The sequence below is a fragment of the Aedes aegypti genome, chromosome 1, assembly GCF_002204515.2.
Source record: "Aedes aegypti strain LVP_AGWG chromosome 1, AaegL5.0 Primary Assembly, whole genome shotgun sequence".
Classification (NCBI taxonomy): domain Eukaryota; kingdom Metazoa; phylum Arthropoda; class Insecta; order Diptera; family Culicidae; genus Aedes; species Aedes aegypti.
Window position 1 is genome coordinate 304,148,182 of NC_035107.1, and position 15,458 is coordinate 304,163,639.

Consider the following 15,458-nt stretch of genomic DNA (forward strand, 5'->3'; position numbering starts at 1 on the left):
ACTTTATGGAAATCTTGTAAAAACAAATAATGGATTCCTGAAATAAAAAATGTAGAAATTCTGGCCTATTTTAAGAGGAACGACCTAAAAAACAGGTAGAATTCCTTGAAAAAAAAAAACTGGAACAATTTCTAGACTTAGGCGTAGATGAATCGTTGGATAAATTTATAATAGAAAATCGTGAATTTTTTAGAGGAATTCTTGAAGAATCTCTGAGTTTTTTCAACTCCTGAAGAAATTCCTAGAGGAACTCTTGACAGAACCACAGGAAATGTTTTGGAGGAGCCTAGTGATATTTTGGAAACAAAAATTTGAGGAATCCCTAAACAAGTTTCTTAAAGAATTCTTGAAGGAATCCCTAGAGGAATTGCAAACAAAATACTTGCAGCCATCTCTGAAGAAATTTCAGAAGGGGACCCATAAGCAATCCCTAAAAGTTCTACTAGAGCCATTTATAAAGGAACCCTTGGATGAATTATATAAATACTTGCAGGAATTTTTAGAGGAATCCCAAAAGAAATTCATTATAAAATTTGAAGAAAAAAATCTGTAGCATCAAAACAGAAACGAATCGAATAATGCCAAGCATAATTCTTAAACCCTTTACCGACAGCTTAATCTTTTCACCACAAAACAGTATTCAAATCGCGATAACTTTTTCGTTTTTCACAAGTTCTCAAAAAACTTTCAAATTTTTTATATTCTGTGTCGGTATTGATCACTGGTCATCTTGATTTGAATATACAGTCGACTCTCCACAACTCGATATTCTATTACTCGATATACTCTATAACTCGATGGATTTTTCGTTCTCTTCAAATTCTCATACATCGAAATCTCCATAAGTCGATATCTCCACTAGTCGATGTCACGTGAGAGGTAAATTTCCCTCCATAACTCGATATCTATTAAAAAACAATTCTAACTTGAGGAAAGTTGGTCTAATTCTTGTTTGTAGGTGAATAAATACTTGCAAGTTTTAGTAAAAGTTGAAAAACATGAAAATAAAAAAATTATTGATGGTGAAGTAAAACGTGGTTTTTCGAGCATTTCGAAAAAAGTTTTCAATAGTTTGAAAAATACTATCAACAAATTAATATTGCTTTGTTACAGAAGTGATCATATATGCATTCGAAATACAGAAATTTGTTCCTTTGATTTTGTGATTTTTAGTGTCCATATATTCTATAACTCGATAACTCTATTAGTCGATGGTCTCTTGAATATCGAGTTAAGGAGAGTTGACTGTATTCCGGTATTCCTTGGGGGACCGACATTTCCCATATAAGATTTCTTAGGCCGCCATTTTTATTTTAGTATTTTCATCAAAAAAATGCGGGCTATATGTCAGGTAATAGGGAGCTTCTATGAAAAAATCATTCAAAACGGTCGAGTTCCTTTCAAGAAATCCAAAAACTACAATATGATGTTTTTTTATGTTTTCAAGATCTTGTAGCGGCCGGAGTGGTACCAAAAACATAAAAGCTTATTACTCAAAAACGGTTGCACCGATTTGTTTCATTTTTTCACAACTCTCGTCAAAGTATAGTTTTAAAAAGCCAATTAACAAACATGAAAAAAAACTGTAACTTGAGATATTAACGTGTCATGGCTACGTGTCGGTCCCCCAAGGAATTTTGAAATATCTCCAGATTCAGATGACCAATGTTCAAAATCAATACAGATTATTAAAATAGAAGAGTTTTTTGAGAACTTGTGGTGGTGCAAATATATTGAGAAAGAAAAAAGTTATAACGATTTGAATATTTCTTTATGGCAAAATATTGATGCTATTGACACAAAAAGCCTAGGGAATATTTGGCAGACTTTTTGAAATAAAATCGCAAAGGGAATAACTGAATAAAATCTACTGAGAATTTCTGAAGCAAAATTTGGAATAATTCCCTGAAATATTTCCAAAAGAAATTTCTTGAAGAAAGCATGAAGGCATCTCTGGAGGGGTTTCATGAGGACTCCTTGGAAGTTTTGCTGGAGGAACATCATGAGAATTTCTAGAAAACACCCTGAAAGAATCCTTGTGAGAATTTTTTCAAGGGAATTCCGTGAGGAATCTTGAGATAAATTCAGTGAGAAATTTCTGTAAAAAAAAATCTGAAGGAGCCTGGGAGAAATATCTGGAACAAATCCTTGTAGAATGCATGGAGGAATCTTTGAAAGCGATCTTGAAATAATTTTAAAATATGTTTGGGAGGAATCTGGTGGAATTCCTAGAAGAGTCCGTGGTAGAATTTCTGCTGCAATTGTTCTAAAGTCATTGGTCATTTTTGCCCTCAATGCATAATGTGAAATTTTAACCTTAAAAAACGACCATCAAAAAAATTATCCAGGTTTTCTGAGGAAAAGGGGAAATATACAAGTCTTACTCCAAGAATTGTACGGTGAATTCTGCCAGATGTTTTCATTAATATTCTCCCCTATTTTATTATTGGAATTCTTTAAATAAATTCTTAAAGGCTTCAACTCTAGATTCGGAAATTCGGAAATAAATTCTTAAATGCTTCAATTCTATAAATTTATCCAAAATTTCCTAAGGGATTTTCTTTGAAGATTTAAAAAGACACGGGCACCGTATTCAGCCATTGAGCTGCACAGACTGTAACTTAACACTAGACAACGGAGAAGCATGCTCCAGTGGCACAACCTAGAAACATTCTTGACGATAAGTTTCACTAGCTGAAGCGGAAATCTAATCCACACCCCCTTGATACGATGCACTTAAATGCTTGACGACACTAACCACACGATCACGAAGCCCACAAACTCCAGCTGTTTCGCCTGAACATATTCTCGGGTCAAAGTATTTCAAAACTATCAAGAAATTTATTTTTAAGCTACCGTCAAGCTACCATTTCCAGCGCATTTAAAAAAAAAATCTGCACTTCGAAAAATTGTATATTTTTTCAAATAATTTAAAGCGAACTAGTATACCAAAGCAAAGCGACGCACGCAGGAAAAAAATTAATATTTGTTGTGCATAAAAAAAAATACTCAAAAACTGTATTTACAAATATCATGTTAAGGTGAATCATCTCGGAATCCAAAGATGGCCGGCACAATGGCCGACTTGTGCCCCTACTCACAATTTCAAAGGCACAAAACTGGAGAAATAGTTGGCAAACATTTCTGATCTTCTTATTTTTAGCTTTATGGATCTTTATCTTGCACAAAGCCAAAATATAAAGTGCACTGTTGTTGGATACTTTCTTTGCGAGATTGGTGCCTTTGAAGTTTTAGTGTAATTTAAGAAGCTGATTTAAAACTGTTTCACCTTAAGATCGCCTCGTACCGTTCTATGTGACTATTTACCGTGCGTCTAGTTTTCGTCATTAGAAATTTCTTAAGAATTTACCCCCAGATTTATTTCAAAAAATAATATAATAAACTCCAAGTCGAGTCTAGTACACGACACTGAAGAGGTCAAAATACGCGTACTTGTCAAAGGATACAAATTCTAGTGGAATTAAATTGTATAGTATTAAATTCGGTTTTTCATATACTAATAATTTCTGAAAATAAAATGCTTGATGTTTCTCTGGAGACATCCTTAGAAAAATGACTGGGAAATTTTATTTATATTCAAAGTTTCATCTGAAAAAAATGGGAGAAGGAGCGATTAGCTTCAGAATTATAAATGAAGGCCATTGGTTCAACGAAGTTGTATACTAATAACATCATTTTGATTTGAAAAAAAAACAACTTAAAGAAACATTTTACTGAGGCATGAACCTCGGCTTTATGCTTCGAAAATTAGATTAGTTCTATTAAATTTTAGAAGAATTTCATCGTGCACGTCGATCCGTGTTTACAATGATTTATCTATTGGGAGCAATTCTCAAAACTGTTTCAATCAAATTTCGGCCAGTTACATGAAATGACTGGGGTTACATGAAAAGTAAAATTTCGTAATAATGTAAAATTTTACTACAGAAACATTGTACTGACAAATGAAACAAACTTTAAGGAACGAAAAGCCTGCACTTATTGTCATCATGTTTTTAAAACTTAGTATTTGATTTTGCCTCACCCGTTTTAGCTTACTCCGGTGTACCTTATAGCAGTAAGAACTCATATTTACAGAAAAAATGTCGATTAATTCGATTAATCGAAAAATACTACTCGATTAATCGTTATCCATAATCGGCATTCTTGGACTGTAATCGATTACCAACTAATCGATTAATTGAGATTTTGTGACAACCCTAGCGATGCGACGCGACGCGTCGCGTTTCACCTGAACCCTAACCTCGCGCGTTTTTTTTTTTTGCTTTTCTGCCCGGCGTGGTTCGTCAATAACCGAATGCGAAAACAAAAATCTACCCATAGACGCATAATAGTAGGCTGCGGGTTTTGCCATGTCATCGTGCGCCCCCTCGTCTCGATCGAACCGCCGAAAATTGATTTCCATTCGATCGCAGCAAACAGAGTTGGGGGAGGGAGGTAAGGCAGGTAACCAGGCAACCCGGAGCAGTAGGTATAGGCAATCAAGTGATTCTCATTCAGCATTTTGTTCGCTGTTAGCGTTGTTTTCTGAATGAACAGACCGAGCAGAACAACCGCACACATAAATGTGAGCATGGGCGTAGCCAGAATTTTTATTATAGGAGGGGCGAAAAACCACAGATTTCTCACAAAATGACAAGTTTGACACTTTATTTTAAACTTTTTCATGAAACTTAGCACCAAAGACCAAATAAAGATTCGTAAAATTCTTGTCTTTCGGACCCCCTCTGACTACGCCCATGAACGCGATCATTATCGGGTTTTCGAATCTAACGCAAAGTGTGTGTGCTCGCCTGTGCTGCTGAGGCGAGGGAGGTCGATTACACCCTTTTTTCCCGAAATCGAAAACAAAATAGTCTCGAAATGGCTATTTTTCTTTCTTCTGAACGTTGAAAATTGGTTGGATTGTGTGCGAGTGTGGATGCCTTTGTTTCCAAGCCAACTCGACCGTGAATCTTCGTCGACCTCGACTGGCAAACAATAATGTGAATTCGAAGGGTCCGAACCAAAGTTTAAACTTCTGAATTGCATCGCACTCGTAGCAACACAGTAGGCCGTGTGGTGTCAACTGCTACAATCTGATATAACGCACGCACTTTTTTCGCCGCGAGGCCTACTGCGCGTGTGATCGTGTGCGAATGACCCTTGACCAAGATCTTAAAACGCCGTCCGGCGCACGATACTTAATTCTAAGGTAGGAACACCTAAAACCAATATATTTAGACCCCGAAAGCATCGCGTATGGCTCTAAAATTGATACCTCTCAGAGCAAGCGGCGGCCGCGGCCGCGGCAAACGATCTAATAGCGTGTGCCTCCCCCTTCCGACCGAGCCGCCGCCACCACCGCCGCCCGCCGATTCCTTTATTACAGGGCGCTCCAAGAAAAAGGCTCTTTCTCCCACTAAAAGCGACTAGTGACCCGTTCGGAAGATACCGACCCCAAGCTAAAATGTTACGAAACATTCATGCCCAGCTAGACACACACTCACAGATCACACGTATGCCCCAGCGAAACGAAACGGATTTTGATTTCGTTTTGTTTTAGTTAATATATCGAAATTATACGGTTCCCGCCACGTCTATGAACCTTCGCCACTTTATGTAACTATCGCGCCGTAATTATATGGTGATATTTTGCCCGCCCGTCGAAGCCGCTCCCATTCATTCTGAACTGGGGATTCCGATATCGGAGAGTAACATTTATAAAAGTACTTACCACTGCTATTATTGGAATTGCTGGCAGCACTGCTGCTGCCGCCGCCGCCTCCTCCTCCGTTCCCACCGCTCGTAGACGTCGAATTGCCACTAAACTGTTGCTCCTGCTGGTGCTGTTGGGTACTTAACCGCTGGAGGGCACTGTTGTACTCGCTGAGTTCGCTGACGCCACTGCTGGCCCCTCCCGTCGAGCCACTGTCACCGCCATTTCCTCCGGCACCACTGCCGCCACCATTCCCATACAGTGCACTGGCAGTGACGATGGCAGCCGCTAGCGATCCTCCGCCGCCACTGCTGTCCAGCAACGCTTTCTCACAATCTGCCAGAACAAACAAGACGAAATTTGATTTAATCGAGGAAAATAACTCAAATAATAACGATGTGAGCACCGCTCACATCCCCATCCAGCACAGTAGGCATTGATTTGATTTCCTCCCGCGTCGCCCCACACTCTCCTAGCTAAACGGGTTGTCAAAGCAAACGTCAGAAATCATCCCAAATTGGATCGAGTGGCCCTCGCTTTTTTGTTGTTGTTGTTGACGATGAAGGAAGCGCAGCGGAATGATTCAATTACCCCGTCTCCCCTCTGATGGGCACCAACCGATCGAAGTCATTCAAGTTTTTGTGAATGATTCGTCGAGGAGTTTTCGGTTCGGGTTCAACATAAAAAGGGGTTCGCCCTCTGCTCTAATCAGCGCTGATTCGGGATTCTTACTTTACTGAGAAACTACTGGGTTTGGTCAACGGGTCCGGGTTGATTGGAAGATTGTTCGTTCATTGCGCTTTATGATCCGTGGGGATATTTGGAAGAAGATAATCTTCGAATTTCAACATTCCTACCTTGCTGAAGGAGAAAAAAGTTTTTAAATACCTTGATAATTTGAAAGCAACGTGACGATTTCTGTACAGGCTTGTGCTGTAATTAGTAGACTATAAAATCGAAATTGACCTTCCAAGTTAGTCGACCGAGTTTGAAGAACTTTAATCCATCATCATTACCATATTTTGTAACAGAAGTCCAGAATCCGACAGAATTCTTGTCCAGAATCTGACCGGATCCTTGTTCAAAATCCAACAGGATTGTTGTCCAGAATCAAACAGGATTCTTGTCCAGAATCCAACAGGATTCTTATCCAGAATCCAACACGATTCTTATCTGGAATCCGACAGGATTCTTGTCCAAAATCCGAAAGGATTCTTGTCCAGAATCTGACAGAATTCTTGTCCAGAATCCGACAGAGTTCTTGTCTAGAGTCTGACAGGATTCTTGTCCTGAATCTGTCAGAATTCTTACCCAGAATCCGGCAAGATTTTCATTCAGAATCCGACAGGATTCTTGTCCAGAATCCGACAGGATTCTTGTCCAGAATCCAACAGGATTCTTGTCCAGAATCTGACGGGATTCTTGTCCAGAATCCGACGGAATTCTTGTCCAAAATCCGACAGAAATCTTGTCCGAAATCCGACAGTATTCTTATTCAGGATCCGACAAGATTCTTGTCCAGAATCCGACAGAATTCTTGTCCAGAATCCGACAGAACTGTTCTCCAGAATCCGACAGGATTCTTTTTCAGGATCCAACAGGATTCGTGTCCAAAATCCGACAGAATTCTTGTCCAGAATCCGACAGTATTCTTATTCAGGATCCGACAGAATTCTTGTCCAGAATCCAACAGAACTATTGTCCAGAATCCGACAGGATTCTTGATCAGGATCCGACAAGATTCTTGTCCAGAATCCAACAGGATTTTAACCTAGAATCCGACAGTATTCTTGTTCAGGATTCGACAGAATTCTTGTCCAGAATTTGACAGAATTCTTGTCCAGCATACGACAGAATTCTTGTCCAGAATCCGACAGGATTCTTGTCCAGAATCTGACAGGATGCTTGTCCTGGATCCGACAGGATTTTGTCCAGAATCAGACAGGATTCTTGTTCAGAATCCGACAGATTTCTGCCCCAAAATCCGACAGGATCCTTATCCATAATCCTACAGGATTCTTGTCCAGAATCCGACAGGATTATTGTCCAGAATCCGACAGGAATCTTTTCCAGAATCCGACAGGAATCTTGTCTAGAATCCAACAAGAATCTTGTCCAGAATCCGACAGAAATTTTGACCATAATCCGACAGGATCCTTGTCCAGAATCCGACAGAATTCTTTTCCAAAATCCGACAGAATTCTTGTCCAAAATCCGACAGTATTCTTATTCAGGATCCGACAAGATTCTTGTCCAGAATCCGACAGAATTCTTGTCCAGGATCCGACAGAACTGTTGTCCAAAATCCGACAGGATTCTTGTTCAGGATCCGACAAGATTTTTGTCCAGAATCCGACAGAATTCTTGTCCAGAATCCGACAGTATTCTTATTCAGGATCCGACCGAATTCTTGTCCAGAATCCGACAGAACTGTTGTCCAGAATCCGACAGGATTCTTGTCCAGAATCCGACAGAATTCTTGTCCAAAATCCGACAGATTTCTTGTCCAAAATCCGACAGTATTCTTATTCAGGATCCGACAAGATTCTTGTCCAAAATCCGACAGAATTCTTATTCAGGATCCGACAGAACTGTTGTCCAAAATCCGACAGTATTCTTATTCAGGATCCGACAAGATTCTTTTCCAAAATCCGACAGAATTCTTGTCCAAAATCCGACAGTATTCTTATTCAGGATCCGACAAGATTCTTGTCCAGAATCCGACAGAATTCTTGTCCAGAATCCGACAGAATTCTTGTTCAGGATCCGACAGAACTGTTGTCCAGAATCCGACAGTATTCTTATTCAGGATCCGACAGAATTCTTTTCCAAAATCCGACAGAATTCTTGTCCAAAATCCGACAGTATTCTTATTCAGGATCCGACAAGATTCTTTTCCAAAATCCGACAGAATTCTTGTCCAAAATCCGACAGTATTCTTGTTCAGGATCCGACAGAATTCTTGTCCAGAATCCGACAGAATTCTTGTCCAGAATCCGACAGGATTCTTGTTCAGGATCCAACAGGGTTCTTGTCCAAAATCTGACAGAATTCTTGTCCAGAATCCGACAGTATTCTTATTCAGGATCCGACAGAATTCTTGTCCAGAATCCGACAGAACTGTTGTCCAGAATCCGACAGTATTCTTATTCAGGATCCGACAAGATTCTTTTCCAAAATCCGACAGAATTCTTGTCCAAAATCCGACAGTATTCTTATTCAGGATCCGACAAGATTCTTTTCCAAAATCCGACAGAATTCTTGTCCAAAATCCGACAGTATTCTTGTTCAGGATCCGACAGAATTCTTGTCCAGAATCCGACAGGATTCTTGTTCAGGATCCAACAGGGTTCTTGTCCAAAATCTGACAGAATTCTTGTCCAGAATCCGACAGTATTCTTATTCAGGATCCGACAGAATTCTTGTCCAGAATCCGACAGAACTGTTGTCCAAAATCCGACAGGATTCTTGTTCAGGATCCGACAAGATTTTTGTCCAGAATCCGACAGAATTCTTGTCCAGAATCCGACAGTATTCTTATTCAGGATCCGACCGAATTCTTGTCCAGAATCCGACAGAACTGTTGTCCAGAATCCGACAGGATTCTTGTCCAGAATCCGACAGGATTCTTGTTCAGGATCCAACAGGGTTCTTGTCCAAAATCTGACAGAATTCTTGTCCAGAATCCGACAGTATTCTTATTCAGGATCCGACAGAATTCTTGTCCAGAATCCGACAGAACTGTTGTCCAGAATTCGACAGAATTCTTGTCCAGCATACGACAGAATTCTTGTCCAGAATCCGATAGGATTCTTATCCAGAATATGACAGGATGCTTGTCCTGAATCCGACAGGATTTTGTCCAGAATCAGACAGGATTATTGTCCAGAATCCGACAGGAATCTTTTCCAGAATCCGACAGGAATCTTGTCCAGAACCTGACAGGATTCTTGTTCTGAGTCCGACAGCATACTTATCCAGAATCCAACAAGATTCTTGTCCAGAATCCAACAAGAATCTTGTCCAGAATCCGACAGCATTCTTGTCCAGAATCCGACAGAAATTTTGACCAGAATCCGTCAGGATCCTTGTCCAGAATTTGACAGGATTTTTGTCCAGCATCCGACAGGATTTTTGTCCAGAATCCGACAGAATTCTTCTCCAGAATCCGACATGATTCTTGTCTAGATTCCGACAGGAATGTTGTCCAGATGTCGGATTCTGAACACGACAGGATTCTTGTCCAGAATCCGACTGGACTCTTGTCTAGAATCCGACAGGATTCTGGTCCAGAATCCGACAGGATTCTTGTCCAGAATTCGACGGGATTCTTGTCCAGAATTTGATAGAATTCTTGTCCAGAATCCGACAGAATTCTTGTCCAGAATCCGACAGAATTCTTGTCCAGCATCCAACAGAATTCTTGTCCAGAATACGACAGGATTCTTGTCCAGAATCCGACAGTATTCTTCTCCAGAATCCGACATGATTCTTGTCCAGATTCCGATAGGATTGTTGTCCAGATGTCGGATTCTGAACACGACAGGATTCTTGTCCAGAATCCGACTGGACTCTTGTCTAGAATCCGACAGGATTCTGGTCCAGAATCCGACAGGATTCTTGTCCAGAATTCGACGGGATTCTTGTCCAGAATTTGAAAGAAATCTTGTCCAGAATCCGACAAAATTCTTGTCCAGAATCCGACAGAAATTTTGACCAGAATCCGACAGGATCCTTGTCCAGAATCCGACAGGATCCTTGTCCAGAATCTGACAGGATTCTAGTCCAGAATCCGACAGGACTTTTGTCCAGAATCCGACATGATTCTTGTCCAGATTCCGACAGGATTGTTGTCCAGATGTCGGATTCTGAACACGACAGGATTCTTGTCCAGAATCCGACTGGATTCTTGTATAGATTTCGACAGGATTCTGGTCCAGAATCCGACAGGGTTCTTGTCCAGAATTCGACGGGATTCTTGTCCAGAATTCGAAAGAATTCTTGTCCAGAATCCGACATGATTCTTGTCCAGATTCCGACAGGATTGTTTTTCAGATGTCGGATTCTGAACACGACAGGATTCTGGTCCAGAATCCGACAGGATTCTTGTCCAGAATTCGACGGGATTCTTGTCCAGAATTTGAAAGAAATCTTGTCCAGAATCCGACAAAATTCTTGTCCAGAATCCGACAGAAATTTTGACCAGAATCCGACAGGATCCTTGTCCAGAATCCGACAGGATCCTTGTCCAGAATCTGACAGGATTCTAGTCCAGAATCCGACAGGACTTTTGTCCAGAATCCGACAGAATTCTTCTCCAGAATCCGACATGATTCTTGTCCAGATTCCGACAGGATTGTTGTCCAGATGTCGGATTCTGAACACGACAGGATTCTTGTCCAGAATCCGACTGGATTCTTGTATAGATTTCGACAGGATTCTGGTCCAGAATCCGACAGGGTTCTTGTCCAGAATTCGACAGGATTTTTGTCCAGAATTCGACGGGATTCTTGTCCAGAATTTGAAAGAATTCTTGTCCAGAATCCGACAGAATTCTTGTCCAGCATCCAACAGGATTCTTGTCCAGAATACGACAGGATTCTTGTCTAGAATCAGAATCCGACAGGGTTCTTGTCCAGAATCCGACAGAAATTTTGACCAGAATCCGACAGGATTCTTGTCCAGAATCCGAAGATTCTTGTCCACAATCCGACCGGATTCTTGTCCAGAATCCGACAGGGTTCTTATCTACAATCCAACAGAATTCTTGTCCACAATACAACATAATTCTTGTCCAGAATCCGACAAAATTCATGTCCAGAATCCGACAGAATTCTTGTCCAGAAATCCAACAGAATTATTGTACAAAATACGACAGGATTCTTGTCCAGAATCCGACAGGATTCTTCTACAGAATCCGACGGTACTCTTCTTCAGAATTCGACTGGATTTTTGTTCAAAATCCGACAGGATTCTTGTCCAGAATCTGACAGGATTCATGTCCAGAATCCGGTAGGATTCTTGTCCAGAATCCAACAGGATTTTGTCCAGAATCCGACAGGATTCTTATCCAGAACCCGACAAGATTTTTGTTCACAATTCGACCGGATCCTTGTCCAGAAACTGACAGGATTTTTGTTCATGATTATTGTCCAGAATCCGACAGGATTCTTGTCCAGAGTCCGACAGGATTCCAGTCCAGAATCCGACAGGATTCTTGTCCAGAATCCGACAGGATTCTTGTACAGAAACCGACAGGATTTTTGTCCAGAATCCGACAGAATTCTCGTCCAGAATCCGACAGGATTCTTGTCTAGATTACCACAGGATTCTTGCTCAGAATCCGACAGGGTTCTTATCCAGAAATTTTATTCAGATGTCGACAGGGTTTTTTTTTTCAGAATCTGACAAGATCCTTGTCCAAAATCCGACAGGCTTCGTGTCCAGAATCCGACTGAATTCTAGTCCAGAATCTGAAAGTATTTTATATCAGAATCAGAAAAATCAGAATGCAACAGTATTTTATATCAGAATCAGAAAAAAGTTTCTGTGAAAGATTCTGGAATGCACGCATCTTTTAGTTTTAGTTTTTTTATCCAAAATTACCCCAAATTTCTCGGTGAATTCTCACAAGCATTATTCTACACATACACGTCGGAACCTTTGAGGACAACAGTAGTAAAATAATGGTTCAAACCATTTGTTTCTCAAGCCAACTCGTGACATACAAAAACCATTCCATATTTATTTGTATAGATTTGAATATGTTCATCAGATATTCAACAAAATTCTAAAACAATGGGGATCTCGTCAAATTTCAGTATAAATCTTGTGAAATTTTGAATAGAATTGTACAATTATATATGGAAATTTCATTCTCGTCACTCCTCAACCAAATCAACAAATCAATGACCTCATCAAAATCCACAACCTTCAAACGATTTCAACCGTTGTCAAGTAGGTACAACGTCGTCACATGACCGCCACGAGATTGCGGGCAAAAACCAGATGCGGGTCGCCCGAAAACCACTCACGCGTCGTCATGATTCAATAACGTTCACATCCATTAATACATTGGAGGCTGCCGCCCGTGAGTCCTTTTGTGGTTTTCTTCGTCACAAATTGAGTGGACACTTGAGCAGCGCTCGGTCCTAAATTGGTCCAAATGCGGGGTCATTCGCACCGCAAGTTGTATGTCATATGATAATGGTTCAGAACTTCTCTGAAACACGTGTTGCTGTGATCACGATTCGAAACAAGTATGCGTGTGCGTTTTTGCTCATCAAATCGACGAATCGACGTTGCCATGGCATCGCAGCAAAAGCCTACTCGTTTGTTGTTTGTTGTTCACTGGCCCTTTTCAAATGCTAATTCCAGCGCCCAACCGGGGGGTAATTAAGGTTTGTTTGCTTACTACTGTCCGAACATCTGTTTAGGCAAGTGAAGCCCTACTATCAGGACTCGGAGATCGGTCGGTCGGTTTTTATTGGTTCCGAGGCGGTTTTATGAGCACTCTGTAATTACCAGGATTGCAAAATGATGATTCTCTCTTTTTTTTTTGCACACAATTGACATACGGACAAACAACGGGGAACATTACGCGATGCTAATCGAGGAGGGAAAAATCGTGCAATTGTAATTGGACGAGGCGCTCGGTGAATGGAAAACTTCGATTGAAATGTCATTTTTTTCGGAACGTCAAACGTCAGCAACTGACAGCGTTAGATGTCATTCCATCAATATCAAAGCAACCCGCAACGCAATTGCATAGCAACAGGGCGCGCTTCTAATAAAAATGCCTTTATTATTCAATTACAAAAACGTAAAGATCAAAACCTCTTCGCCCTGCACATGGGACGCCTAGCTATCTCTAGATCAAACTCCGAGTCCATTAAAAACATCTCCACGCATCGCTTTTGTTCGCGTTACACGATGGCTTCACACGATGGGAAAAAAGTGGGAACCCATTCCCCTAGTGTTTTTTTTGCACTGTCCTATCCCTCGCACCGCCGCCATTGTCCGTCTCCGAAGATGTCAACCTAGCAAGTAGATGGATGGAAGATGAACCCCCCGTTGCTGGAAGGCATTAAGGGCCGCGAGCAAGCAAGCACACTGCCACTAATAGGAACAATGAAAATAAATAATCAAATCAGTGAAGGGTCATGTCACCCTGATGTCTACTCGCTGGCATGCACGCCCTTTCCCCCTCCTCCCCTCCGCTGACGAGAATACAAGCAATTGAGAGATGGGTTATTGTCGGAGTCGGAGCTGATTCAATTTGGACACCCCTCGTCGTCATCATCGCAGTAACCATCGCCGTCGTTTGGGTCAATTGGATTGGTAACACAAACGTTGGGATTGCTTCGATCCGATGGTGCACAGTTCAATCGAAGTAGGCCAGATTTGTTTGTTGTTCGTCGTTTAACCCGGAATGGAATTGAATGGATGATGGGAGGGCGTCCCTCTACTCCCCGAAAGGGGCATTACACATCGAAATTGGATAATTGACTGTTGTGAGAAACAACGCATTGATTGAATTAGCGTCGGTCACGTCACACTGACGTTTGCTTTGACAACTCCGATACAATGTAGAACACGGTAACCCTAAATCGACTTACCTTTCTGCAGAATTTCCAGATGTTCCCATAGGATGTCACCGGTGAAGGGCGGCGCGATGGCCAGGAAGCCTTCCCGGCCCAACCCGATAATGTCCCGGCCACTCATCTTGAGGAACGGCTCCTTGTTGACACTCTCCAGCGAGAACTCCTTTATGGACCAGTTCAGCCAGATGATCACATGTTCCGGGGTCCATTGTCGTGGATCTGAAATTGAAGGAAAAAAATCCGTGATTCGAATGCCAGTTTCAATGACAGCAGTCAAACACCCCTCTTCTTTCGGTGCTATAAACGATCTTATTACGATGCGATTTAGTCGGTTTTCAAGTTCATACATCAACTAAGAGATTCGCACAGACGCAGCAGGCTGGTCAGACACAAAGGCTCGTAAAAGTTTAATAATTACAAAGTGACGCATCCCTCCCAATGCCACTGTGGTGGCCTACTGCGATGCGATGAGTTGGTTGCCACGGCAACTGCAGCGACGCAACCAAAAAAACACGCTAAAAAGACGCATTTTCTTCCCAGACGGCGCAACGAAAAACAATGGAAATCAATTATCTTGACATTGAAAAGTGACGTTTGTTGGTTTCTGCGGGATGTTTTTTCCCACCACCATCGCCAGCAGTCGCGTAATCTGCGGCGTTATTTTTTTCTGTTTTGCTTTGGAGAAGTGCGACAAGGTCGAATGATTCGCCCCGGAATCTTCCAATCTCGTTGGGTGCCAACATCTCCTACAAAAAAAAAAAAACAGATTTCAGTAGGAACGAACGACGCAAAATGATTAACATCGGTGCGAAAAATAACACTATACGAACAACTGACGAATTGCTACGGAATGGGCGCACTGCTTTGCATACAGTCGTCGGAGGCCAGCGCAACACTGCCAAGGTAAACTTTGATCGTAGCTGGGAGATATCCCTCCGAGTGTGTCTTTACAACACAACACTCATCAAAAAACGGTGTTTATAAGGCAGAGGAGCGACTCCGGCAAGAGTCAAGGTTCTTTCGGAGTGCGATTCGCATCTTTGCTCCCAAGACCTTCGAACGCATTAGAAATCCCTCAGCGGTTGATACGGTCAGGTCAAAGTAGGCTATGTTCAGACTACGATGCTGTATCATGA

The 15,458-nt window shown here is 41.5% G+C and overlaps 1 protein-coding gene across 5 annotated transcripts in view; it reads right to left on the reverse strand.

Moving 5' to 3' along the window:
* LOC5579075 (ETS-like protein pointed) overlaps positions 1-15,458 on the reverse strand; it is a 412,535-nt gene that overhangs the window by 101,592 nt on the left and 295,485 nt on the right. For all 5 annotated transcript variants that reach the window (XM_021838386.1, XM_021838388.1, XM_021838387.1 and 2 more), the window contains 2 exons: positions 14,338-14,541; positions 5,738-6,055 (listed from right to left, as the gene is read on the reverse strand). In XM_021838386.1, the coding sequence (XP_021694078.1) occupies positions 5,738-6,055; positions 14,338-14,541 (522 nt within the window). The remainder of the gene's footprint in view (positions 1-5,737; positions 6,056-14,337; positions 14,542-15,458) is intronic.